Source organism: Filobasidium floriforme (assembly GCF_021052385.1).
Source record: "Filobasidium floriforme strain CBS 6241 chromosome Unknown HD553scaffold_21, whole genome shotgun sequence".
Classification (NCBI taxonomy): domain Eukaryota; kingdom Fungi; phylum Basidiomycota; class Tremellomycetes; order Filobasidiales; family Filobasidiaceae; genus Filobasidium; species Filobasidium floriforme.
Genome location: NW_025763642.1, coordinates 555,623 through 581,161, shown reverse-complemented (window position 1 = coordinate 581,161; position 25,539 = coordinate 555,623). Strand labels below are relative to the sequence as shown.

General features: G+C 51.9%; 11 protein-coding genes and 1 non-coding gene across 12 annotated transcripts; 6 read left to right on the top strand and 6 right to left on the bottom strand.

The window, feature by feature from the left end:
- Positions 1-451: 451 nt before the first annotated feature.
- On the bottom strand, positions 452-536 carry HD553DRAFT_t95. Its single transcript has one exon. It is a non-coding gene; the product is annotated as a tRNA-Ile (tRNA).
- A 263-nt stretch (positions 537-799) lies between these two features.
- On the top strand, positions 800-1,582 carry HD553DRAFT_344933 (uncharacterized protein; the record flags this gene model as incomplete). Its single annotated transcript, XM_046183047.1, has 4 exons — positions 800-1,066; positions 1,137-1,178; positions 1,254-1,392; positions 1,470-1,582. 4 exons carry the CDS (start codon positions 800-802, stop codon positions 1,580-1,582), a joined length of 561 nt encoding a protein of 186 aa, XP_046034172.1.
- HD553DRAFT_117406 (uncharacterized protein) lies at positions 1,470-7,169 on the bottom strand. The gene is made up of 17 exons (XM_046176461.1): positions 6,045-7,169; positions 5,809-5,962; positions 5,572-5,746; positions 5,103-5,509; positions 4,641-5,022; positions 4,226-4,574; positions 3,984-4,166; positions 3,877-3,926; positions 3,642-3,810; positions 3,453-3,577; positions 3,274-3,396; positions 3,116-3,214; positions 2,931-3,036; positions 2,399-2,872; positions 2,268-2,339; positions 1,972-2,213; positions 1,470-1,908 (listed from the first exon to the last, which is right to left on the bottom strand). Exons 1-17 carry the CDS (start codon positions 7,118-7,120, stop codon positions 1,799-1,801), a joined length of 4,296 nt encoding a protein of 1,431 aa, XP_046034171.1. The 5' UTR covers positions 7,121-7,169; the 3' UTR covers positions 1,470-1,798.
- A 183-nt stretch (positions 7,170-7,352) lies between these two features.
- HD553DRAFT_317242 (uncharacterized protein) lies at positions 7,353-8,700 on the top strand. Its single transcript, XM_046180735.1, has 7 exons — positions 7,353-7,424; positions 7,492-7,506; positions 7,573-7,593; positions 7,662-7,800; positions 7,887-7,984; positions 8,084-8,159; positions 8,248-8,700. The coding sequence occupies exons 1-7, from the start codon at positions 7,422-7,424 to the stop codon at positions 8,322-8,324; spliced, it is 429 nt and encodes a 142-aa protein (XP_046034170.1). The 5' UTR covers positions 7,353-7,421; the 3' UTR covers positions 8,325-8,700.
- HD553DRAFT_317237 (uncharacterized protein) lies at positions 8,701-9,556 on the bottom strand. Its single transcript, XM_046180734.1, has 3 exons — positions 9,468-9,556; positions 9,208-9,355; positions 8,701-9,104 (listed from the first exon to the last, which is right to left on the bottom strand). Exons 1-3 carry the CDS (start codon positions 9,468-9,470, stop codon positions 9,073-9,075), a joined length of 183 nt encoding a protein of 60 aa, XP_046034169.1. The 5' UTR covers positions 9,471-9,556; the 3' UTR covers positions 8,701-9,072.
- A 222-nt stretch (positions 9,557-9,778) lies between these two features.
- HD553DRAFT_317236 (small GTPase superfamily) lies at positions 9,779-11,263 on the top strand. The gene is made up of 6 exons (XM_046180733.1): positions 9,779-9,904; positions 9,981-10,003; positions 10,106-10,176; positions 10,337-10,539; positions 10,633-10,856; positions 10,940-11,263. The coding sequence occupies exons 1-6, from the start codon at positions 9,875-9,877 to the stop codon at positions 11,010-11,012; spliced, it is 624 nt and encodes a 207-aa protein (XP_046034168.1). The 5' UTR covers positions 9,779-9,874; the 3' UTR covers positions 11,013-11,263.
- HD553DRAFT_317233 (putative acetate kinase) lies at positions 11,264-13,264 on the bottom strand. The gene is made up of 8 exons (XM_046180732.1): positions 12,912-13,264; positions 12,760-12,850; positions 12,596-12,695; positions 12,504-12,531; positions 12,296-12,438; positions 12,075-12,225; positions 11,856-12,006; positions 11,264-11,780 (listed from the first exon to the last, which is right to left on the bottom strand). Exons 1-8 carry the CDS (start codon positions 13,144-13,146, stop codon positions 11,345-11,347), a joined length of 1,335 nt encoding a protein of 444 aa, XP_046034167.1. The 5' UTR covers positions 13,147-13,264; the 3' UTR covers positions 11,264-11,344.
- Positions 13,265-13,665: 401 nt separating this feature from the next.
- Positions 13,666-14,683, top strand: HD553DRAFT_326029 (uncharacterized protein; the record flags this gene model as incomplete). The annotated part of the gene is made up of 5 exons (XM_046181667.1): positions 13,666-13,749; positions 13,837-13,950; positions 14,015-14,123; positions 14,203-14,367; positions 14,472-14,683. The coding sequence occupies 5 exons, from the start codon at positions 13,666-13,668 to the stop codon at positions 14,681-14,683; spliced, it is 684 nt and encodes a 227-aa protein (XP_046034166.1).
- Positions 14,684-14,944: 261 nt separating this feature from the next.
- On the bottom strand, positions 14,945-16,056 carry HD553DRAFT_329700 (putative Wos2 protein; the record flags this gene model as incomplete). Its single annotated transcript, XM_046181933.1, has 6 exons — positions 14,945-15,102; positions 15,185-15,280; positions 15,372-15,439; positions 15,513-15,688; positions 15,762-15,831; positions 15,896-16,056. The coding sequence occupies 6 exons, from the start codon at positions 16,054-16,056 to the stop codon at positions 14,945-14,947; spliced, it is 729 nt and encodes a 242-aa protein (XP_046034165.1).
- A 1,454-nt stretch (positions 16,057-17,510) lies between these two features.
- Positions 17,511-19,410, top strand: HD553DRAFT_117027 (uncharacterized protein). The gene is made up of 9 exons (XM_046176459.1): positions 17,511-17,708; positions 17,777-17,790; positions 17,873-17,909; positions 17,991-18,164; positions 18,249-18,324; positions 18,396-18,452; positions 18,535-18,724; positions 18,797-18,907; positions 18,979-19,410. The coding sequence occupies exons 1-9, from the start codon at positions 17,525-17,527 to the stop codon at positions 19,006-19,008; spliced, it is 873 nt and encodes a 290-aa protein (XP_046034164.1). The 5' UTR covers positions 17,511-17,524; the 3' UTR covers positions 19,009-19,410.
- A 391-nt stretch (positions 19,411-19,801) lies between these two features.
- HD553DRAFT_117085 (uncharacterized protein) lies at positions 19,802-24,154 on the top strand. The gene is made up of 16 exons (XM_046176460.1): positions 19,802-19,983; positions 20,036-20,200; positions 20,270-20,535; positions 20,597-20,720; positions 20,806-21,282; positions 21,345-21,527; positions 21,590-21,731; positions 21,792-21,902; positions 21,961-22,265; positions 22,330-22,432; positions 22,496-22,608; positions 22,670-22,793; positions 22,850-23,404; positions 23,471-23,701; positions 23,765-23,847; positions 23,911-24,154. The coding sequence occupies exons 2-16, from the start codon at positions 20,051-20,053 to the stop codon at positions 24,025-24,027; spliced, it is 3,084 nt and encodes a 1,027-aa protein (XP_046034163.1). The 5' UTR covers positions 19,802-19,983; positions 20,036-20,050; the 3' UTR covers positions 24,028-24,154.
- Positions 24,147-25,517, bottom strand: HD553DRAFT_329698 (Phosphoribosylformimino-5-aminoimidazole carboxamide ribotide isomerase; the record flags this gene model as incomplete). Its single annotated transcript, XM_046181932.1, has 9 exons — positions 24,147-24,222; positions 24,285-24,348; positions 24,434-24,484; positions 24,544-24,642; positions 24,724-24,800; positions 24,872-24,975; positions 25,061-25,131; positions 25,189-25,307; positions 25,384-25,517. The coding sequence occupies 9 exons, from the start codon at positions 25,515-25,517 to the stop codon at positions 24,147-24,149; spliced, it is 795 nt and encodes a 264-aa protein (XP_046034162.1).
- Between the last annotated feature and the right edge of the window lie 22 nt (positions 25,518-25,539).

Genomic DNA, 25,539 nt, shown 5'->3' with positions numbered 1-25,539 from the left:
GTTACAATTGCCACCCATACGATGCGCGCATGCCGTTCAGAGTCCTTGCGGGATTATCACTCGAAGCTCTAATGCCAGTAGCTAACACTCCACTTGTTTGTCCATATGATGCATCTCACAGGTCCGCGGTTAAACGGAATCAGCTCAAGCAGGTAGATATACCAGTTGCACGTCGGGACATGGACTCGCTGGGCTGTTTTGTGCGACGCTGGGGATGCGTTTCAGCGTTGCATGGCTTGCGCGTGCATTGCCTTGATCGTCGCATACGTGACATTCTCGCATGTGTCAGCTTTGGTTTCAGCCAATATGGGCGTACTTTCAGGCCTATCCTTCCATAGTTGGAGAGACACGCGATCAACCTGAACAGAAGTGCCCATGAAATGCGAACAAGTCACACAAATCCATTTTGCCAAAACCGCCAAAACTCTTGCTTTCTCAGGGCAAAAAGAAATGACCAATTTGAGGATCGAACTCAAGACCTTTCGTTTCATCTAACAGTATTAGACGAATGCTCTAACCAGCTGAGCTAATCGGCCGTTGATGAAGGTAAAATGTTAATATATTATATATTGTAATTTCCTTTTCGAAGCAAATTGTCTCGAGCCAGCATATGCGTCGCCACTCAAGGCACAGCCTCGACCTTTCCGCACAAAGGCAACAAACGCAGAGCGAGAACTTACTGACGCCTCGATCACCTCGTCTCTGCTGCAGACAAGCGATCAGTCGACCATACTCGGTCTCGCACATTCCACCAACTCTCTGCTGGCCTCTGTAGTGTGACCCTTCCTTCCGATACACTATGCGTCTCTCCATCTGTGGCGTCGCCACAGCCGTCTGCCTGATCGCCTCCGTCCTGGCCCAAGACAATCAGAGCAGCAGCAACACCAATGCAGTGACGAGACAGCCCCAGTCCTCTCAATCTCAGACGCAAGCGGCCTCGTCGAGTGCAGCGAACAGCAACTCCCAAAGCCAGGCCAGTAGCGGGTCCAACTCGCAATCGAGCGCCTCGACCTCGTCGGCTCCACCTGTGACTTCGGTATACAGTACGGCGTTCGAGACCTATTCTGTGAGCATCGACCAGGCTCTGACCGGCACCCGATCATGTTACTGATATTATCGTTGCCATCCCACTCCAGGTTTCCAATAGCCAGACCATCTCCTACACTTCTAGCGGCAATGTAGGCATCTTGATTGGCATTCCACCGCCCGGGACCCCTTGATCAAGCTAACGAAAGCCTCACCGTATCTTGCAGGTCACGACCGTCATCCAGCCAGGTTCTACCTCGAAGACGCCTGTGACCCTACCCACCGCTGCAAGTACGATTGCCGACGGGGATGCGGGGGGCGCAGCTACCATTACTGCACCCGATCCAGGGAACACCTCTTTCCGAAGTACGTGCTTTAGCTCGGGCGACGTGTCAGTTGTCTGGGTCCAAACTCATCGCCTTTGATATTACGGCTCGCCCCAGATTCGGGACCGGACGACAATTATACGACAAACTGGGGGGGAAAGATCAAACCGGTAGCCACCGTGTTCGGCGCCGGAGTGGCTCTTGTCCTCATCGGCGCATCTCTCGTTTGAGCGGGTCTTCAAGCGAACGCTCGCGGCCAGAGCTGGCACGCCGGCTCCCACACGGACAATCTCCTTATCCACGCCCTACATCTCCTCGTCTCGTCCTCTTAATGATAATGATAACGTCATGCCCGAGTTCTTAGTTAGCGTATGTTTCTCTATCGCCTTTGTATCCTGATCGACATGATTAGTCTCTCAACGGTTTATACAGATCGATCCCGTTTGTTACGTAGCAAACGTCAGCTTCATCTGCCCTATATGCAAGCAAGCCTGTCGATCTCCTGGCCACGAAAAGCCGATCTTTTGTTGTCCCGTAGCAGGATCAATCTCCTTCCCTAGAACCGCCGTGCGACCGTTCAGCTCTCGTGAGCACCACAACGACCACCTAGCTTGCTCACCTGGATCTGCTACGAAAAAGTCGAGCGACTTGAACGGCTGTCCCGATCCAGAGCCTTGTCGTGGAGGACCACCAACATTTAGAAACCCGGAAAAGCTCGATCCGACTTTCCAAATCGTAACCTTGCGCTCTGCCAGCGACGCCGTCACCAACCGCCTGCCGTCTGGTGAGAACGACAATGCCGAGACAGGGTGATGATGCGTCTCGAGCACGTAGAGCCTGGTCGCGGTCTTCAGATCGTACCTGTATGTCGAGCGTTAGTCGTTGTCTGCCGTTCGACGGAACTTTGCGACCCACATGATGACCGCGCCTTCCTGCGTTCCTACGGCCAGCTTCTGCACCTCGCCCGCGAAATCAATAGACGGAAAGCTACCGGTAGACGAGCCATTAGCATAGCTGACGGCCAGCAGCAAACAGACGAGACTTACGTGCTGACGAGCTCGTTCAAGATGACGGTCGCGGTCTGTTGGATCGATTCCCGCATTCGTACTCGAGTCGGATCAAGTGACTTGACGACCGCTTCAGCTAGACGAGGCAGACTCGGCAGGAGGATCGTCGGCTTCTTCCTCGCGATAAAGACGCATAGCTTCATGATCGCGTTCCGGCGTGGGATGGTCTCGGCCGTAACGATGTCCAACGTGACTGTCGAGATGAACAGTGGTCCCGCTGATGAGGCCAATTGCAGGACCGCCGTTCGCGCATGTGTCATGAGATGACCACCTTTTATGTCATCCTCCTTCATGACCGCCAAGTCGAACAACGATCGTAGCAGGTCTGCGGGATCCACGTATGCTTGCCATATATCGAAACCCTTGTGCGCAAAGTCGATCGATGCCAACCGGCTTGCCAATGTACCTTCTTTCAAGGTGAACATGATCGACAGAGCGATGTCTTTGAGAGCACTGTAACATCCGCGTCAGCGCATATGATAATCTTGATCGTGAGAGCGCGCCGACTTGCCCTGGCTTCATCAACGTGTATCTTGACAAGGCGGTGGCGCCTAGTAATGTCAACGCCCGACTCGATATCGGATCGCGCTTCATGCTGGAAGCCACATTGACTGGCACTAGATGATTGATCTCGTTGTGAGCTCAGGTACCGCGATATACACCAGACATAGGAATATAAGGTGAGTTATTACTCACAGTGGCCTATCTGTGCATCTGCCAATTCCATGACGTCAGAATCCGACATCCGGGCAAGGCGGGTTTCCAAAAGAAGGTGGGCGGAATGTTGCAAGGCGGCTGCAAGACCAAACCAGCTCAATTTCTTATATCGCATTTGCCGGCAGAGCGAGACTCACGATCTCCATGATTATACCAGGAAACCAACAAGTCGACGTCGATATCCGCGTAATCGTGACCGACCGCTGAGGGCAGCGATGCTCCATAGAATGCTATCAGCTCGTGGGCAGCACCAGCAAGTTCTGGTGGACAAGATCAGCGATTTGACAAGCAGCGAATGGTTGAGAACTGCACCAACTTGAGTCCACTCTGTCTAGCCGATGCAATGCAGTGATGAGGCAAAGCTGACGTATCAACGTCTGGAGTGGTCCGATCTCCCAAGATTCTCGCCCGTTTTGACGATATTCGAATGAGCCCTCAACACTGTGAACAGGATGAGACCTTCTTCTCAGTATATAGTACGAGCGAGACCCTAGCGCACACGAACCTTCTCAGTCCGAAATGTGCTGCACGCGAAGCAGGTTTCAAGTGGAGCTGTTCCGAGAAGATTTCATCCGACGCTTGCGAAATGTCCATCTCATGCAGCAATGATATCCAGCCTTGGGGAGATATGGCCGAGTCACTCCATTCATGAAGCGGCATCTCCATCGCAGGCACTATACGAAAGCCGGGAATGAGCACAATAATCAATCAAAGTTGGAGCTGGGCTGGGCTGGGTTTACGAGCTTGAGACGGTTCGGAACTACGTCGATCGAGATTTGATCCCAGAGGCCTGTCGCAGAAACGCATTGTCAGATCGTGTGATTCTAGGTGATCCACTTTGACTGACAATTCTAGCCACTCCCCGCTAACCAGCATCTCCGCGGCCGCATCAACCGAGGTAGATCTTCTGAATTCCCCAGAAACTAGATTCCACACTCTTGCTCGTCCATGAAAGGAGATCAAAATCAGATCGTCCTTTTGCAAGACTGCGCGGTGAATCGGGTATTCAGATCCCGGAATGATGTAAAGCCTATAACCCGACGCATAAGCAGCGGTAAAGTCATGAGATATTGACGGAATCAAGCTCACACTCGCAGCTCTTGAGTGCTGAAAACTGCGATCGATCCATCTTCAGAGATTAAAAGGGCCTTGTTCGCAAGTCGTGACGCTTTAGCATCCTCCACGATGAGTACTTGTTGTATACGTTCCGCAGAGACTGTAAATGAGGCAATAAGGCGCAACGTCTCCGCGTCCCAGACTCGTAGAGACCCGTCGTCAAAGCCCGCGAATACCAGGTCGTGTTCGAGAGCTCCATCCGATATCAAGCGCAGGCACGCGATCTCTGCATCGAAGGCGTCCAAATCTTCTTGAAGTGGAGTTCCAGCCGTCGTTCCGTTCAGAACGTCCAAGAAGGACTGCACGCAGAGTTTGCCGCTGGCTGTCAAGCGAGTATCGGCTCAGTTCAATATCACTGGAGTCGCAGTGTCTGTATTCCAATACTCACAATCACCAACCAGCACGGAATTCCGGAAGGGCTGAATGACATCAATGGTCGGTGACCTTGCAGTATCCATAACATCTTGCTTGGGAAGCACGATACGTGGAGCCGCGCCAATAATCTGGGCACTAGCGTTACTCAGGGAGAGCTCATCGTTCAGAACAGCCATTCTACCAGTAGCGAGGACAGACATGATGGAGGGCCGAATCCCTGACATCTTGCTAGATGTTCGCAGCCTCCTGCCGGATTCGAACTCGAAGTTTGCAATTTCCTCCTTCGTGGCCACCGTGATCAATGAGGCGGCGGCCGATATTGCAACGGATGAAATCTCGCCCGTCAATGTGACATTGCTCTTCAGCTCCAGGCCGTCTGCTTTGACCAAGAAAGGCTAGAAACAAAGATCAACCTCAGACAAGTCAGCATATTCCAGCGTAGTCAGCTCCCAGAGACTGCAGTCGACAGACCCACCTGGCAGACCTTATCTGTCCATCCTACACCTGATTCCCCGTCTACCTTCATTGCGATCCAAGGTAGAAGGCCCTCCGACTGTACTTGAACGGCAGGTCTGAGAACGAAAACCGTCTCTAGCTTTTCAGCTTGAGATTTGTCTCCTGAACGCCCGAGCAGCTTCTTGCCGAGCATCTTTCCGAAGTCTGACGCATTGCCCGTATCCTCTTTCCCCGCACGGCTTCTGCCGATTTCAGCTCCATCCTGTCCAGCACGTGAGTGGGGCCGAGTCGGTAACGGAGTGAAGAATGACTTCAGGTCCACCTGAGACCGTGAAGCACGCAGCTTCGGGTCTTCCGAGACCGGGTTGGAAAGGTGAATGGCATATCGATCGAGTCTTCCGCTGCTCAGATGGAGCAGTGATAGAGCTGTGTTACAAGCTATTCAGAACCGAGTCGGCGTCAAACAATTTCTAGCTGGATCGACTAACCTTTGATTCCTTGCACAACCGCGATCTGTCCTTGCCCTGGGAGCGTATTAAATCCTACCGCTGACAGAGCGTGCGATTTCGGATCTACGGCTAGCAAGGCTACCGTAGTCAGATCTTTAGCCTGATCCATCGCGCTATCGGTCGGAGCGTGCGCATAAGCTACGAAATAGCGATCCTGCAATGCACACACGGATGAGTCTTGTAGGACCTACATAAGCAATAATTCTGAGGACTGACCGAGCCAAGACTGCATGGAAGTAGTCCCTGCCATCGTTGAGGAGGATTGAGATTTGGTCTCGTCTTGTTATCGCCCCTGAAAGACCGCCAGGCTTCCTCGATATCGAATGTCTCCCCGAAAGTCATTGTACTCAAGTCGATGGTGGTACACACACTGTTCACAGTAAACCACTCCCGTTAGAATATACAGCTATGGCCGACATGACGATTGTCTCCCGTCCGAAACATGCACCCACCCTCGTTTACTGAGAGCGACAAAGCTGGAGGTGCCGGATAACGACCGAATTTCAACAATTGGATTCCCCTTGTAAGAAGTCGGCAAGATTTTGGCGAGGAACGGCTTGCTCGGTGAATCCCCTTGCTCGATACCATGGGTTTCCGGCCCGCAATCTCGACAAGCTCTCTCTTCAGCATTCTCTACCGCTTCTCTGACCTTTTCCATCTCTGCCTCCTCATGCATCGCTTCCGCATAGTCTAGGTCGACCTTTTCTTCTTCTCGAATCTCTGAAGCTGTTCTAGGCGGAGGGATAGCCACTCTAATATCCCTGGGGCTAGGTTTCGTCGTAGTCTTCCCCTGTTTGGCTCTCTCCACCTCGCTCTTCCCGTGTAGATCGTCTAGACCTCCTCTCGCGTCCCCAACTAGCTTCATCAGGCTACCAGCCGCTTCGTCCCCAGAATCTCGGTTGGCATCTTTCAAGCGTATCCGTAACGCCTTGTCGTCCGCAGCACTGATACTAGCGAGCCTAGCTGTGGCAGTATTCTGGGAGACCGAGGTGCTCCGAGTCTTGCCTGAAGTACCCCTGACGGGCAGGAACCCGAGCCCTGCAAAGCTTTCCGACTTGTTCGTAGGGGATGTTATCGATATCGACGCATGTCTCCCCGATTTACTCGGCTGTCCTTCTTCCATGAACGTCGACAAATCTCCTCTGGATATCGAAGGAGGAGATAGGGCTGCAGTATTCAACAGCGTATATGAAGAGTTTCTGGATAGCATCGGCGATCCGGTTCGTATAGAAAGGGCCGGAGTTCCCGGTTTACTAGATCCCACCGAATCCGCATCTTCCACATTGATAACCGCTGTGGGGGCCTCCAGCTTCTTCACACCTGTGTCGACGAGCCAGATAGATCCATCATAGCAACCAACAGCTGCAATCAGATCCTTCCTATCTGTACTACGGCGTGATTGCGAGACTGGTGTCCGCTCAGCCAACTGTAGACATGTATGTTGAGCCTTCCAGAACTCGGTAGCGGGATCATCGGCCGCGATGGTGAGGACGACCGACAGGTCTTCTGGCCTGACGAGCGGCTTCATTGATTGTTATCGAGATCTGAGAGTATAGGATTGCTCAAACGTAATTCCGTTCATGGTCAGAACATCATCGAGGAGCAGGAAGATCACAGGCATAGACATGATCGATATGACGAGCGCTCGAATGCCCCGGGATCGACTGACCTCCACCTCTCGGAACCGAACCCGGCTGATCGCGGCTGATCGGTATATCGGTATTCATATCGCACATCGTCACACTCATTCATCTGGAAGCTGCTCTTTCCTGTGTATGCTCGACTCCTGAGAAGGCAACTGCATCACATTACACTCATAGAAAAGAATTATGGTGGGCATTGTTTCAGGCGGTCGTGTTCAATCATCCAGAAGACTGACAACCTATCGCGCCTCTCCAGGATCGGATATCGCAGGTGAGAAACGAATTCATGTCTCGCATATCCAAGCCCCCGTACCTGAACATCCAGATCTGTGTCTAGCTACAGACAGGTATCATCAGCGTAAATATCAGCTCCACGATATCGCCGGGACCTCGAAACTGAATCAGAGTTCCTTCCCTCGCACATAGCTACTCACGCAGACAAGCAGCAACCTGGGGGAACTTAGCACGAAGATCCCTTACCGAACGGTCGATGGAAGTGCGCTGCCTATAGCTCCCGTTCCTAAGAAGGAGATGCAAGCGCACCTTAGCGAAGCGGAATACGAACGTCAGTAGATGCCCTACTGAGCATCTAGGCAAAGATTTGGATCAGTTGAGGCTGATGTTCGGTGTGATTCATTTTGGCCTATACAGAACTCAAAACGGACCTAGCTGTCCAATATGTTCAACAAGCTAAACAGGTCGAAGCCCTAATCGATAACCTCCCGGAGAAACAAGATGTCGGACCTATCGTCAGTAACTGAACGACTCGCTGTGAGCTATGACAAACGCCTGACACCTTGCGCTGCGATCTGCTCTATCCCATTCGCTCTCGGCTTACTTTCTGTTAGAACGATCGTCTGAAAGCGCTGGATGTGGAGATGAAGGCCGCCAACGAAGAATACAAGTCGGCTCTCAGCGAAGCTAGTCAGTCCAGGCCCATACCGCTCAACACAGATCGAGTAGCTAATCAAAAAATTCCCGATTCTGGCTCGAACGATACGTCACATCACAGTGGCCCTGGAGAAGGAGGTCAAGGCGTTATTGGACCAGACGTTGGCCAACCTGTCTTCCAACAATATCACCCGTTGAGGTTGGGCTGCGCAGCGTCGAGCTGGATTGAACGGCTCTGGTTGACTCAATCGATCGACTGCATCGAGATCGCACAACGATATGAACGGCAACTCGCAGAGGGCGAATGGAAGGCTGGACTGATTACAGGTCCACGGGCCCCGTAGCTTTGATCATATTGTCCAGGGACGCAGGCTTACCGATTGGGAGCGACCACGCCAATACCCTACTCTACGAACCACCGGATCTACCTACCGCAGTCATTATGCTCATCGTCACGAGCATTAGCCATATACGAGACCAATGACCCGCATACCTGGTCAGCTGGAGTCCAAGACAATCCAGCTCGAGTCCGAAAGGCACTTGTATCTCTCTATCATCAAGAGGGCCTTCAGGTATTTCAACCTTATCGTATTCACTAGTCCAGACATCCCGAATGTATGATTTCCGTCGTAATTACATGCATCTATTCTCGATAAGATCCGGGCGACAAGATAGAGGAAGGGTCGGAGCATGCATATGAGGTGCGGATAGAGGCTGGCAGTTCATGGGTCGGTAATGTCCGAGCCATAAGAGAAGCTTCCGCCGAACAAGAAAGTGAGAGGTGGTCATAGTCGACCCTACCGGGAGCCAGAGGACAGACGATTGAAGGCAGCGGTGTCGTTTCGTCGTTCCATGGAAAGTAGTCGGCCTTGTCCAGTCGGACGAGCGGCGGGAGGTGGAAAGGCAGGCGTAAAGATCCGGAAAAGGCAAGAGTCGCTCCGGGGTCCTAGAAGAGCAACCTCAGAACCTCAAATAGAGCTACGAGCGCAATGACAACCCATTCCACATCAAGATCAGCATCTCCCCTCCGACAATACAACGGTACATCCGTCTCAGTACGATCTCGGTCCGCTCAACTCACTGCTCCCGACCAACAAGATCCCGATCCCCGCTACGACCCACAACCCGACGCTAGGCTTGTCCTTCCTAGGCGGTTTCACCGGATTCCTTCCCGACTGAGCTTTCTGGACGAAAGCAGCGTTACGCCGTCGGATGTCTGCTTGTGATGGCTATCAGTGTGGTATTCGAGTTCGAGGTGCAGAGGGATCAAAAGGGAGTATGTAAGCTGTGTCCTGTCCGGAGGCAGCACGTTGGGACGCTCGGTTGCTGGGGCGGGCTCACCATATTCGAGCTGCCGCGTCACCCGATGTCAAATGACTGAAGGTCTTCAAGGACGGTAAAGTGATACTTGTGGCTTGCGATCGTTCTGGTGGACCAACTACCGAGCATAGTTGTTTAGGTATTTAGGTTGATGATGTGTGATGGCCATCCATGGCATGGGAATGTTGCTGGCCGAGGCTGGGTATCGGTTGGAGACCCCACAAAGCTTTGTACGTAACGATAGGTTGACCCCTTCCTTAAATCCAGCTAGAACGCGTGAGAAAGTGCTTCGTCACCCCAGCTTGAGCCCGCGATGATGCGATCATGATCGATGATGAGCAGCCTACATGAGCCCTTGATGGTCAACTTGAGCGAGATAAAGGTTACCGATATCATATCCACCACAATCAACATCATACACATCTACCATGGCTACTAGAAAGAAGGTCCTGCTCAAGGTGAGTCCGGACCGTCATCGCCATCATCACCTCCGTAGCGTACAGATCTGACCCGTAATCTCGTTATGCTACACAGGTCATCATTCTCGGCGATTCAGGGTCAGTACCATTCACAGGTTCTTAGATGCATCTGAATTCTGTGGCTGATCTTGATGTCTGCGCCGCTTCTCTGTTCTGTCTACTCGAACTGCTGCCTATTAGGGTCGGAAAGACGTCGTTGATGAACCAATATGTCAACAAGCGATTCTCGAACCAGTACAAGGCTACTATCGGTCAGTCTTCGCGCCTATCGAGATTTGAGCCAGAGATCACTCGCTCACATTAGCTGCGCCTAATTCGTGCATATCGATATCTATTATCGAATCTCGGCTCATTTATCATCATACCCGGCTACACTCGGCGCACATCCCTTTAACATCAAACCTAAACCAGGCGCCGACTTTCTCACCCGAGAGCTCGTCGTCGACGACCGAGTCGTGACCATGCAACTCTGGGACACGGCCGGTCAAGAACGTTTCCAATCCCTCGGCGTGGCCTTTTACCGAGGAGCGGACTGTTGCGTCCTTGTGTACGATGTGAATTCGAGCAAGAGTTTCGAGGCGCTCGACGGGTGGAGGGACGAGTTCTTGATCCAGGTCAGTCATCCAGGGTCGCTCAATCGAATATGCCGGTTTCTTCGATTCTGATCTGGGGGAAACCTTGCGAATCATACGACTTGCGACTTGCAGGCCAGCCCGCACGACCCGGAAAACTTTCCCTTTGTCGTCCTGGGTAACAAGATCGACATGGAAGATTCGAAACGCATGGTCTCCCAGAAACGGGCCATGACGTGGTGTCAGTCCAAGGGAAACATCCCGTACTTTGAGACTTCGGCCAAGGAGGCGATCAACGTCGAACAGGCGTTCCAGACGATCGCCAAGAACGCTTTGCAGCAAGAGGCAGAGGTCGAGCTGTGAGTCGAGCGAGCTGGGTAGAGGTAGAGTCGCTTGCGAGATAAATGAAGGCTGATAAGAGACGAATTTGACATACTGTTAGATATGCCGACTACCCGGATCCGATCAAGATCGATGCCGAGAACCAGCAGGGATACGGAGGTTGTTCCTGTTAGACTCCTCCCCGCGTTCCCTTTTTCCCTCTCAGATTCGCCTTACCGACACCCTCTCCATCACCCAACGGACCGCCTGTGCCACTCCTAGCCTGTGTGTGTGTGGATCCACCGAGCCAACCATTTTTACCCTCGTAATCGAATTGCTATGTGTTTTTATTTGTATTGACCTTTCTAAATGTTTCTCGTGTTCCCCCCTTTGCCAGCTGTATGTTGGCATGTGATGACCAGATACAGAATAACGTCTTTTGAAACGTCCAATCGCTCGCTCTTGCAATTGCGGGATGCTCTATGGTTCATTACAGTTCTTCTTGCGCTCAAGAATAGCTGTACAGTTACAGTCCCAGCTCCTCCCTCGTCATCCTGGCACAGACGTCTTCCTCGTCCGTCTGCACGACGTACAGTCCGACCTTAGACCCCTCAGCATGGATTGCGCTGACTACCTCCTCGCCCTTGCTCGCCTGCTCATTCCGAGCCTTGTCGACCGATACGCCCATCCACCCGAGCCGGCGAGCGACATCCGCCCTCAGGTAATCGCTCTTCTCCCCGATCCCTCCGCTAAAGACGATCCCGTCCACTTCAGAGCTGTCAAGCGATCCCAAGAGCTTGGAGAGGTACCCGGTGAGGTAGAACATGAGTCGGTCGACATAGAGATCGTAAGCGAGGGTGCAGGCCGAGTGTTCTTCTTCGGAACAGGAAGACTTGTCCGTCATCCTCGTGGTGATCGTACCAAAGTTGGCAGTGCCAGCTACGGCTTGCAGACCAGATTTCCTGCGAGGCGAACAAGTCGAAAGTGGAATGTCAGATGCCGATGTCGCGGAGCATCTATTTGATCTGGGAACTCACTTGTTCAAAGTCGCTTCTGCACGACTGACCTTGATGCCCTCGAGACCGGCATCCTCGGCGGCACCGGGTACGAGGTGGAAGATCAAGGTCGGGTCGATCGAACCCGATCGGGTTCCTCCAACAAGGCCTTCGAGCGGGGTCAAGCCCATACCTAAGCAAGTATCACAACCCGAATCAGCGAATGCAACTTATGCCCTTTTTGTGCTTAGCGGGACTTGCTGGTATCAATGCTCTTTCCCTTTCGGATACAGCAGCTACTACCTCCGCTCCCTAGATGCGCGACGACGATGCTGACATCTTCTTCCTTCTTGTTCAGCTTCTTGGCCATGGCTCCGAGGATGCTCATATAGCTCAACCCGTGGAATCCGTACTATCGCGTCAAACCTATAATCTTCAGAAAATGTCGCTTTTCAAGTATCGGGAAGATGAGCACTAATCACCTTGCGCAGAGGAATAGACCTGTCGAGAGCTCCTGATTCTTGAGGAGGAATGGCGTACGAATAGACTTCCTTGGGAAGAGTCTGATGGAAGAGGGTATCGAAGAGTAGAACCGAGGTATGGTCCGGTAAAGCCGACAAACACGCTGAAGAGCACGATAGGGAGCGGTCAGACCCATATTTTCACGACCGATATGTCGAACGGTCTTACCTCGGATTGCCAAGACCGCCGAGTGATTCTATCCCCACGCAGGTCATATCAGCACCAACAGCTCTGCCGTTCGGATCGCCTCGACAGCTCACATGGAGAGGCGCAAATTCGCTCAACTTGTCCATACGCTCTAATCCTTCCTCGTGTTCCTTAGTAACCGTGATCGGCTTCTCCGTCGGCCCTCCATGAACGCTAAAGGGGAAGGATGTTCAGACAGGAGGTTCCCGGACGAATTCGAGGATAGTACTCGTCTTACACCCGATGTCCTATGGCTTTGATCTGGCTCTTTTCTAGTTTCTCTGAGGATTTGATCAGTCGCTCGAGGAGCTGGGGCGGGAGTTTCTTGTCTGAGCACAATCGCCAAATCATCAGCGTGAGGGGGCTATCACATCGCTCCTTGTTGCTCACATTCGACAGCATCCCCAGCCTCTCCATCCTCCTCCAGGTCCTTTCCGAGCTTGGCTATTCCCTCAGCGTCCTCCCAAGATATCTTGAACTTGACCTTATCTCCCTTGCTACCGATATTCTTGACGGTAACGTCCGCGACCGCTTTCAACGCATCGCCCTTGTTGCCGGGAACGAGGAAGAGCTTGGATTTGATCGAGGAAGATCCGCAATTGATGGCGAGAATGTACGAGCTCATTTTCGAGAGGTACGACAAGACAAGTATTTGATCCTGGTGGGAGCCAACAACTAGCTGTTGGTGGCCAGCTTTTCGAGGTCGATGGATCCAACCTGTTCTCCAGTCATTTTAGCAGGACTACGTCGCGACTGTCCTCGAGGGAAGACTATGGAAATGATGCTGACGTCACGCTTCGGCGAGATCCGCGAAAACGAGGTCGTCGACGTCGCTTTCCCCCGGCGGCCGGCAGGTCAAGCGCATCAGGGGGATCAGGGGTTAGGGGGCAAGCAAGGGGCAAGGGGTACGTAAAATGTCCAAGGGGATCGAGCTCATGTCAGATGTTAGGCATGTCTGATTTCATAGTCATCTCTGCCCAGATTTTCTGGTTTTGAATCTGAAGTTGCAAGTACCGAGGGTTCTCTCTGCGCTCTATCGTCTTCGAGTCGCTTTGATGGGAAGTGTGGCGCTGGAGAGCAAAAGGGATGAAACATCTGACACTTTCTAACGCCCCTTTCATCAGCTCATGAGACCACTACCACGATGTCTCAGAACAGCACATCTATATCATCCGCCTTGAAATATTTTCAGCACATCATTCGATCGCAATCTCCATACATCGTTCCTGTACAGCAGACGAGACACCGCTCTGACACAATGTAATACAAACTTCCCACGTTCGCTCTCACAGCCTTGCTTGGGTATCTAGCGCAGGCTGAAGCAGCCAACAACAACAATGTAAAGTTCTGCGATGGCGCCGCTCAAGAAGTCAAGCAAAGCGCATTTACCGCCTGGTACAGCGTTCAAGCGAGTCCCTCGACCCAGCCAGTGAGTACGATTATCCGCCTCACGTCGTAACATCTCGCTCAACCATGTCTTCAATCACAATCAGTATGGGACGACAAAAGATGTTGCCAGGTTTCTAGACTGTGTCGATCTCTGTGATGCGGATAGAAAACCCCAAAACGAAGCCGACCCGGACAATGTGGAGAACGCAAGCAGTAAAGGTCTCTCAAATGACCCTCAAGCTATTATACTATATTCTGACTTGGTATTACTGTTTTGTCTTTCCCCTGACAGACGGCTGCCGATCCGTAACTTACAACCCAGAGAAGAAGGAATGTAAACAATACACCACCCTCCCTCAGAACGTCATGACCCCGTTCTACCCCGCAGCGGGATCACAAGAAAACGTCGCCATCATCGATCCGTGTGGCAGTGATCGGATGAAGCAAGTCCGTTACTGTGAGTTGGTCAGAAAGATCATATACGCGTCAGAATGGTTATTCACATGGCCTTTTCAACATATAGCTGATGAACCCGAGTGTTGCGAAATCTGGTACGACTAGTCCCGGTCCCCGGTATGGACTATGTAATCTATACCTTCATGCGTGTACAACGTCTTGTAATCCTCCGGAAAGTATATCATGCTTCTCGCAAGCGATATTGTTCAGCGATCCCAGCCTCCCGAAAAGAGCTTGACCAACTCCTTGCGATCGGGGCTCGTTTTGAAACGGACTTCGATCTGTACGCCATAACCGGTCGTGTGGTTCGACAGTGAAAATGCCGAAGTCAGACAAGATGAAACCGGTGTCATAGGTCTGTTCGCGAATCCGCGGCATGCAGATGAAGCTCATATCGCAGTAAGTCGGTACCGATTATTCATCTCATTTCAATGCTACGTAGACACCGTTGTAGTGATTTTTCAAGAACCGTAGAACGCCCTCCATATATCCCCTTCTCAAGCTCGTTCGAAACAAACGTCGGGCAGAATCTACTTCTTCTCCAACGAAGGCATCTAAGAACAGGCGACCGATGTCAATCAATGTCTCTGTCGATTCGCAGGGTGAGAAGTCGAAGTGCTTACCTCGTCCTCCTTGTCATCGGCTTCGCCATCGTCCGAGTCCTCGTCGTCACCAAAGTCACCACCGGCACCGCCGGCACCCTGACCCATCTGGGCCATGAGCTTCTCAAAGTCCACTGCGAAGGAAGAAAGGGGGGAAGTGAGGAGATGTCAGTTGGTGATGCGGTAGATACAGGTCTTCTGTTTCAGATAACTTACTGCCACCAGCGCCACCAGCACCTCCAGCGCCTCCGCCCATCTGGCTCATAAGGCTGGCCATGTCCATTCCGCCCATTCCTGGCATGCCACCGCCCACTGAACGAAGAGTCGTATCAGCCAAGGAACTTTTGAACAGGCGTATAAGAGGGGTACGACCTACTTCCACCACCCATTCCTCCCATCATACCAGGAGGCATTCCTCCCATACCTCCAGGGGGCATGCCGCCGGCGCCGCCCATACCGCCGAACTCGGACCTATCGTGACGAAAGCCTCTAGTCAGCTTCGCGTCCTTCCGATGTCCAACAAGCGTCAAATACGTCGACTCACTCGTCGATAGCGGGAACCTCGTCCTGCTCGTCCTCATCGACCCACTTGCTGAAGTCGGTCTTGATCCACTGGTTCCTGACCTTCTCCTTGGTGAGTCGAGGCCAGTACTCGGCACGGGCGGCCTTCTTTCGGAGGATCAGCACGATGGCTCGGGAAGTGACCGACTTCTTGGTCTCCTGTAGGTCTCGATGAGGGCGAATTCTGATCAGCTTCGGAGATATGCTTGAGAATGGAAACACTGTAACGCACCTCAGGGAGGATATCGTCGAAGAGCTCGATGTCGAAAGCGTACTCCTTCTCGGGGATTCCTTTGCTCGAGCTGTTCGTCAAAATGGAATGTCAATCGATCGACACACCATCACAAGCCTCACAGCCGTACTCACTCTCCGGCCTTGGCGTGGAAAGTAATCTTGTTGGCCTCGATGTCAAGCTTGGGTTCTCCCTGAATGTCAGAGGCGCTGATGGTGAGGTAGATGATGTTCTTCTCGGGAACGCTCTCGGACGATCGCTGCGCGTAGACGATTTCGGGGTGAGTGACAGCCATTTTGTTCGTTGTGTTGTGTCGTATTGTCGTTAACAAGGTATACACAGCAAAGTTTCAATAATAATCAAAGGCTACAGAACGTGGAATGTAGCGTTGATGTGAAGAAGGTGAGCAGTTGGACGTTCCTTCGTCATCTCTCGCTGGAGCCGCGAGTCACGTGAGTCGTTCGATCTTGCTAGAAGCCGCGCGATAGCTCATCGACCTCAAGCGCGGGTCTGGCTATACGAGTTTGCAGTTTGTCGATATGTACGAAGCGCTCAATCCTCTCGTTCGAAGATGGAGGAGACACAAACCTATCTTTATCCCTCAGGTTGGATGGAAGCCTGCCGGGTTTGATATCCTTATCAACCGTAAGGTAGTATAAATCCCACGAAGGATTAAATGGCGATGAGACGCCGCACAAGAGGTGCTGGTATGTATGATCAGACTAAACGTGATTGATTCTCGTTTGGACCGGACATAAATAATCGTATGACTGTACGACCACCGACAGAGCAAGGTGAAAAGATAAGAGGAAGGCGTATCAGTTTCCTGCGTCAATAATACTTCACCGGTAGCTGTAGAGCGGACCATGGCGTTTCAGCGAGAGCTTACGTCTCGTTCTTCGACCGATTACGAGGCCGTGGGGGCGATGTCACAGGGTACCCACTCACGTTACCCTCAAACAGACAGTGTGTTGATACAACAGGAGGTGCGGTCAAAGGAGGTCCTCTCTGGTTCTACAACGCATGACGCAATTTCCGCCTCATGGTTTACTATAAAGAGGGGACGGTGATTCCCGCCGATTTGCAGATAATCTATGCCAAAGGAGAAGATACAGATCTCTACTCACAGTTCACTTACTCACCTGACCTCAGCTGTCACACAACATACAATGTCTGGTACTATGGGTGATCTGGCTGCAGCCAAGTTGCAATTGCACAAAACACTATCTGCGTTGGACCAGAAGGAGTTGGCTCACTTCATCATGCAATGCATTCCCCCCCAAAGCAATGGCTCAAAATCCAGGGAACTTAGGCTCTGGGTTGCTCTGAAAGTGCTTGCTCGAACGGTGCCCGATTGCACAAGCCTGGGCAAGCCAACCTGCACGTACGGCCCTGAGGAGTGGGCAGCGGGACGTGAAAAGTACTTGGAAGAGCCACGAGGGAAGAAGATATCCAGATCTGAACTGGAAGATCTGACTGAAAAGTTTCTGAAAGTTCAGGAGCTCAACGCGCAGACATTTCTTCCGCAGGAAGAGCGGAAGGAGCAGGCACCCGAATCGGATGGCCAGCAGCGCTCTGAAGATGGCGCGAGCGATCGCGAAAGCACTCAGGATGGCGAGAGCACCAAAGCCTCAGCCGAGAGGGAAAGCTTGCGATCTTCCAACCCCAGTACTACTGGCGCCGAGAGCAACAATCAGAATCAATGACAGTAGCTTGTTGAATGGTCTCGATTTTGCCACTTGTAGTAGACAGATGTATTGTAGATGGACATACATTATGGTCTGATGTCCGCTCCGGTCCGTGTATCCATCGATATGACGCTCGACCTACGGCCTCGGCAGAATATGCATAAGGACTTCATCAGAGTATCTGCTCTTTGCAGTCCCCCTGTTGCCTCCTGTTACCATTCGATAGTCTACGGTACAGTCAAAGTTTCCATCATTATGTGTGAGTCGATTATCGTGTGAAGCACGTCGCGTCCTGACTAACGTTTCGTCTCAATTCGTTCGTTCTAGCTTATGATTTCCAGGTGAGCAACTCCTTCGATGATCCCACGACAGGGTCAGGATGGTGCAACCGATCATTCGCTGATCGTAGCTCCATCCTTGTAGAACCGTATCGGAAGTAGGCATGGAGGCGGAGGAGTCGGTGAGTTCTGATAGCGGATCAAGCTGTCACTAGCGTCAGAAGGAGACTGATCGTGGAATTGCCCTGCTCGTGCTGATTCCTGAATTCGATATCGACTCCAACTAGCCGGAGCATCTGAAACCAATGTGGATCGAAGAGAACGACTCCGTAAACTAGCCCTTGAAACCATCGATCTAGCGAAGGACCCGTATATCCTCCGAACGCATTTGGGAACGCTCGAATGTCGATTATGTTTGACGTTGCATACGAACGAGGGTGAGTACGGAGTCGTGTCCACCTTGGGATTGCTTATCATATGGCTGAAAAGCTGACTGTACTATGGTGTTCTCTTCTGTCCAGGATCGTATCTCGCACATACTCAAGGAAAGAAGCATCAGACGAACTTGGCTCGACGAGCGGCAAAGGAGAACAAGGAGTGCGTGTTCGACCTCGTTTCCTCTACTGGCATAGTCGATTGACGGGTCTCCTGGCTGTGTCATATGTTAGGCAGCAGTTGATGATTCAGACTCCGTTCGGAGGCGGACCAGAAGGGATCAAGAAGAAGTGAGTCTGAGCGGTTGCACCATCTCAACCTTGGCCACTGCTCTGATCATCTATTTTGGCCTGTATTTAAATCTATCACTAGACAATTCATCAAGATCGGCCGACCTGGATACAAGGTCACAAAAGTGCGAGACCCACAGACTGCCCGTCTGGGACTCCTCTTCCAGGTTATGTTACCGGAAATCAAGGAGGGTGAACGACCGAGGAAGCGGTTCATGAGCAGTTTTGAGCAGAGGAAGGAGGTGGTGAACAGGAGCATTCAATATCTCTTGGTAAGTCCTCGCTTTCTTATGACCCACTTCTAGCAACGGAACTGATCGAATTATGTATGTTTATGAGATCAGGTGGCAGCGGAGCCGTACGAGACGATTGCGTTTGCCATCCCATCGAAAGAGTTGGTTACCGAGGAGGAAGACCCAGATTCGATCTGGGAGAACTGGGATCCCGATTCCAAGGTGAGTCGCCGTTTCTGTCTGATCGACTTCGGGTCCGTGCTGATACCGAGCTGGGTTGTCACGCAATCCAGGTGTTTTCGTGTCAGTTCCTGTTCCGATAATTTGAGCCTGCAGGACAAGCGGGCAATACATGTCACCAGCCGATGTTGTATTCATAATACCGACAGCTCGAGCAGCTTTCCGCTCACGTTTACCGTTAGCAAATCCTCTAATCACGGGACCAGCGCGAATCTCCAGACTTCTTGGCAAGCAGCGACTTCGATATAGGTGAAAGACCAGATAAGTATGTCAGCACCTTGAGCATGCTACCTCGTTCTATCATGTCGCATCTGGAGCCCGAAGGTGACAGGTTTGAGCGATGAAGAACAAAACTTGCGTCGTGCCGAAACGGCGATGCCGTTAGGTTGTTTACTTTGTTTGTTACTGTCCTCTCTGCATGTCCTGCTCGGCGATATATATATATCGATCGCACTCGACCATCGCTCTAACACGATGATGTCCTCTGCGCATGTACTGTGCATATCAGTCAAATCTGTTGCCATATTTACATACGGACTGAGACCATGGAAGTTGATGACGAACCGCCATTCAGTGAGGTGGATCCAGAGGAGGGCGAGAACGACTCCCAGGTGGACCTAGATACTGAGCACGAGGAGGAGGAGCTCGACGCCGCTTTCGAAAGGCAAGAGAGCGATTCAAGCTATGATTCCGAGGCTTCCAACGAGAGTGAGTCTGATCCGTAAGAGGCAAAAGCAGAATTGTAGTTGATGTTGTGTCACGGTAGGATTTGAGCAGCGATTGAGGGACGAGGAAGAGTCGGAGTCGGACATTTCTGTCTACGAGTCGCCCACCAAGAAGTCTGCGAATCGAGCAAGAGCTTCGCAAGCACGCAAGGGGAAAGGAAAAGCGACGGAGAATCGAGCGAGGAGTGCAAGAGGAAGAGGAAGGGGACGTAGTTACGACAGTCGAGATGTAGACTCTCAAGCGGGGCAGGTCGACCTGAATGACGATCTTGAGCTCGCGGGGGATCGAGATGAGGAACAGGCCAATGAGGCGGGTCGGTCTGACATGTTCGAGTAAGTAATGTAGTTGAAACTGGCTTGCAGCTGGTTCGAACCTGATCATTAGTCTTCTCCTAGTGATATGGTTCACGATATCGCACATGCAACGGGTGGGGCATCGTCTGTAAGGGCTGTTACCGCAAGAGAGCAAGCGTTGCTGGATCCGCTTCAATCGATCAGAGACGATCTCCGTGCAGCAAGAGGTTTCAAACGCCGCAAGGGAGGCAAGAGAGTCTGTATCACCAGACCCAAACCTTCCATATGAAATGTGCCGCTGACTATGGGAAACTGATAACGTCAGGGTGCCCGCTCCAAGAAGATTCCACCGGAATTAGAGGAACTGAATACCAATCTCCTGATGGCTTTCGTCGTGGGTGACTTCAATACGACGTTCAAGTATGCCATGGAGATGATCAGGATCGATGCCGAAATCCCGGTGGCATGGACATGTCTAGCTGGAGTACACGAGGACCGAGGGGACCATGACAAGGAGATCGGTTGTCGGCTGATACATGGACAGTTGATGAAAGATGCGACGACCTGGACAAATGTCAGAGAGCATGCACAGTAAGTCTTGCTCACTGATGCAAAGGGGGTCGAAGAAACAGCTTTGATGTTCTGTTCGTAGCGATCGGGGTAGCTATGAAGTAGCCAAATACGCCCAGAAGCGAGCACTGTCGACGGACCCATGGAACCCCGAAGTCTTGCTTGAAGCGGGAAAATACTTGACAGAGATGCGAGACGATAAGATGGTGCGTTCAAGCCTCATCCTTCTCTCTCTCGCGTCTCCTCTCCACTCCGCTGACTGATCGGATGGGTACTATCATGCTTTCATAGGCCTTGAAGTGTTTTCGAAGGTTGTTCACGCTAAGGCCCTATGATATTCGCGGTCTCAAGCAATGCACTTACATCTACGGATCCGGCTCGGCCGAGGTTGACATTTGGGAAGGCGTACACTACCTTGTCAACGCTTTCGAGTGGCACATCAAGACCTTTGCGGGCCCCGAAGACGAGGGCGAAGACAACCAGATGGATAGGGAATATCTCCAGCTCCTAGTCGACCTGTTGATTTTCGCGCGAGATTACGATCTCGCCGCGACAGTGCTGAAAAGAGGTGAACGATGGCTGCAAAAACGCTCGAGGCAGATCTTCTGGGACAAACTGGAAGACGACAGCGAGTACGATCCTGCCGGAGCGGAAAGGGCAGAGGAAAACAACGTGACGGAAGATCGCGAGGGATATGAACTGGAGGTCAGCATGCGTGCGAGGCTCGCGGTGATACGATTAAAGTTGGGACACGACGAAGATGCCAACGTTAGTTTCCACCCCTCCGGAAACATCGCTAGAGATTCTGACCGACGCCGCTAATGAGCCAGATTCATATCCGAACGATTCGCGAAAACAAAACGGATAAATTGGACAAAGTAAAAACGGATAAATTGGACAAAGTTCTCGCTGGGCTCTGGGCCGATATTGCAAAAGCTCTTATGGGACGCGCACGCTACCTGGAAGCCTTGGAAATGCTGCAAGCGGCATACGAGGCGTTACCCAATCCAGCAGTAAGCGAATTGCAGCGATGGAATAGGGATTTTCATCTGATCGAGTTTTGGCCTTTCATAAGCCACCTGTTGACGTACAAGATCAGACGGTGATGCAGACCTACACGGACGAAAAGGCCGCCTTGGCAGACTGTTTGATCAATATCGGGATATGCAACCAACGCCTGTTACAGTACGATCAGGCTATTGAGATCTTCAGAGAAGGCACGTCCGAGTTGGCTTTCCTTGGTCGGGTTCTATGACTGAGGCCTGATACCCACACAGTGCTGTCGGACCAACCAAACGACGATGCAACCAAATCGAAACTCGCCTCTGCACTGGAAGATCGGGCCGGTCCTGGCGACCTGAAGAAGGCTCTAGAATTAGTCAAAGAAGGTGAGTAGACTGACTCGATTCAGGAGGTTAGCCCTGTCTAATCATAAACCTTGCGTAGTTCGCAAAAATCAGCCGGAAGAACGCCAGCGAATTGAAGTGCCGGAAACTGGTCCAGCCGACGAGGGAGCTTTCTTCAACCCCGTACAAGTCTCATACCATCAACTGAGAGCAAAGTCGCGAATGGACAAAGTTGAAGCGAATGCACAACTGGAACTTCACACTAAAACGCTGATGGAACGCATGAGTCAAGTCGAGGCACGGGCCTTTGCGGGTGATCCTATGGCGATGCAGTCCTTTATATCGGATGCTAGGCAAATGGTGACTGAATTTCGACAAGCTCGTGTCCTGTACCCAAAAGAGCGGGTAAGTCATCGGCGCTGCGAAACAGTCTTTCGAGAGATCATTCGCTCAATTACCAGTCGCACAGGGCGTCAAATTCTACGTCCGGTCAAAGGTCAAGAGGATCGATCTATCCGAATATCAGGGCGCCACGGGAGATGACGAGCAACGACTGGAGGATCGGATCAATGGTATGCGCAACGCCTTCCCGCCAGAAACGCTTGCCATGCTCAACCTGTTTGTTGCGCGTTCAGAGGAATCCGAGGAAGATGCGCCTGCTACAGCTCCCGATGATCAGCTTGTTCAGAAGATCAGAACGCATTTCTTGGATGTTTCAGCAGAACAATGGTTGGAAATCACATTAAAGGTGTGTAGACGACGTCCCGTTCACCCTGATGCGCGCTGACTGTCGTACACCTGTGCTGTAGCTCTCGACCCTCCTGCTACGTGATAACCGAGCATTCGAAGTGGTTCAGATGTGCCAGCACATGTCTCAGACAGTGATCTTCCAGCCCGAAAAGTTCAAAGTCCGATTGCATCTCGTGGCCATGTGTAAGTGCAGCGGTATTCCTCGCTTTCGGCATAGCGCTGACATCGAGTTCAATCAGCGGGTGCCATGCGCATGGGCGACCTGAGTACAGTCCTAGATGAGATCCGATTCTTCACTGCTTACTACCAATACCGCATCGAACCCTGGCAACTCATAGCAGCGCTCGGCTCTGGGTCTCTGGCGGCGGACAGATTCTCGAATACAATCTGGCAGAAATACATGTTGCGACAGCTTCGCCTCTGGAATAGTGCCGCTAACGGTGCAGAAGTCTTCTGGCACGATCCGATCGGTCGCTGGGTATTACCGCAAACTGAAAATCAAAAGCAAGGCATCACGCCCGTAGCCAACATCCGCGGAGAACGGCTCGTTGACGCTAGGCAGAACTTTCGGAAGAAACGTGACCACGAGGCAGAACCCGACGCAGATGTCTCGGAAGGGTCCGATCACGATGAGGTCCTGGAAGAGACGGTGATGACAAAACAAGCTTTACGAGCAATTTTGTTCCCTGGGTACAGGCCGGACAAGCCACCAGTCCCCAAAAAGAGAGGTATCGCTCTCGAATTCATCTATGGTCAATGTTTGGCATCAGCAAGAAGTTGGCAAGGGGCGATCGGTAAGCAAGCGAATGTCAGCTGTAAGACCCCGACCAGATGGCGACGCTGATACGGGCTATATACAGCTTACTACCTGCGTGCCTATCGTGTCAATCCATACGACTCGCTTCTGTGCTTGTCATTGGCTCACGCATACTTGGCGAGAAGTCTGCAACGGCAATGTGACAACAAGATGCACATGACGACGCTCGGCGCGAGCTTTCTTAACCGTTACCGCGCACTGAGGAAGAACGAAGGTGATCGGGATCTAGCGATTGAGATCGAGTACAACTTCGGTCGAGCGTTCCACGGACTAGGTCAGTTTAGAATCACTTTCGCGCATCGTTCGAATGAGATGCTGATCGACACTCTCGAATTAGGAGTATTGAACCTCGCTGTGAAGCACTATCGTCAGGCCCTTGGCGAGGTGGAAGCAAGCATGGGGGAAGCGGAAGATCCAGAGGTAGGCCGTTCAAAAATCGTTCGCCAGCATGGACAAGTTGGTTTACGAGAACAATCGCCCCAGACTGTTCGAGAGGAATCGCCCGCACGAGAAGCAGCATACAATTTGATGTCAATCTTTCTCCTCACGGGCTCGCCGCTCTTGGCAAAGAACATCAGCGATAAATGGCTGGCGGTTTAGACGATTTCCATTCTCTGATTGTGTGACGCAAAATTTGTGCCGTTGTAAAGGCTCTTTGCCAATGTATCGAACATCCGTTATTATGATATATGCCCGCATGACATGATGAAACAGAATGTTCAGGATCGTAGCTTGTTGTTTAGCGCCACAAGCTCGTCGAATTTGACGGCGGTCCCCCCGAAAAGGTCCAATGCACTGGTGGAGCGCAAAACGTCAGCCAATTCAGCCATGAACGGTCGATTAGAGCCTTAGCTCACCTTCCGTACGTCAACCCTACTTTGCCTTGTGATAATCGGTCGACGAGCTCAAGGTCCGAGATGGCTATATCAAATCGACAAACCGGACAGTCAGCCGTAAGCTCAGCTAGCAAGCAGGAAGGGGAGCCTATCAACGGGGTGCAACTTACACTTGGCACCTCCAGCATAGGTACACGGTATAGTCACCCACTCTCCTAGCCCTGTTTCGTGACCGATCAGCCATCTGCATATTGACCCAGAATCAGGGAGCCCGACTTGCTCGTGACCAATTCCTCGTCTATCCCTTGACAGAGACCTTCGACATCGGCAGCATGGATCAAGAGCTCGCTACAGTACTGTGATAGTAGATCTAGGCTTTCTGTTCCACCATGAAGGCAAAGATGGAGACTCAGCATTCCAGCGGTTTATCGGGATATAAACGAGGGTGCAGAGGTCTTACCTTTGTTGACCTCCATATCAGTCAGGTCTTGCCATTTGTTCATAGCCACGATCCACTTGTCATCTCTCCGCCGACAGCTACGAATGAAATCAACCAAGATGGGTATCAGAACACAAAGACTTATGGAAGCTTGAAAGTACGGACTCACCTGACGTCGACGACGAGCTTTTCCTTCCCGATCTCCTTTTCCAGCGCTTTCAACCTGTCCAGCGAGAACTTTGCTGACGGGAATAGGTAAGATGTTACGATGACCTGCGGGAAAGGTTGCGCAGCAGTTCACACAATCACCTCAGCTTAAGAGAGTTTTTTGGCAACGTATAGTCTGCGCGAGACTGACCTTTTCGGCACCTGCCTTCAACCATTCTTCCGCGTTGCTCTCCGTGATTCCACCTCCGACCTGCAAACCATCTACCCATCATATTCAGCCAGTTTGTTGGGTAGTCATTGCCCAGAAGAAGGACTGACTTGGCCAGGCGGCCAGGGCTTCTCTGGCTGCTTCGTCATTCCCAGATCCGAGCTTGATCACATGTCCTCCTCGCAAATCGTGTTCCCGGTAGAGCTCCGCGAAATGCTTGGGCGGTTTTCTTGAGACCAAGAACCGGAGCAGTGTAGAATCAGTGTCCAATGGGTCAATGCTTTCGAGGAGGAATCCGCGCTCACGTTGCAACAAAGTTGGTCTTGAGCTTCGAATCGTCTGTGCCCAAGGTGCCCCCGACGATCTGCTTCACGAGACCGCCATGAAGGTCGATACATGGTCGAAATTGGGACCTCTGGGATGATGTACTGGATGACATGATTAAACCTTATGTCCCGTCA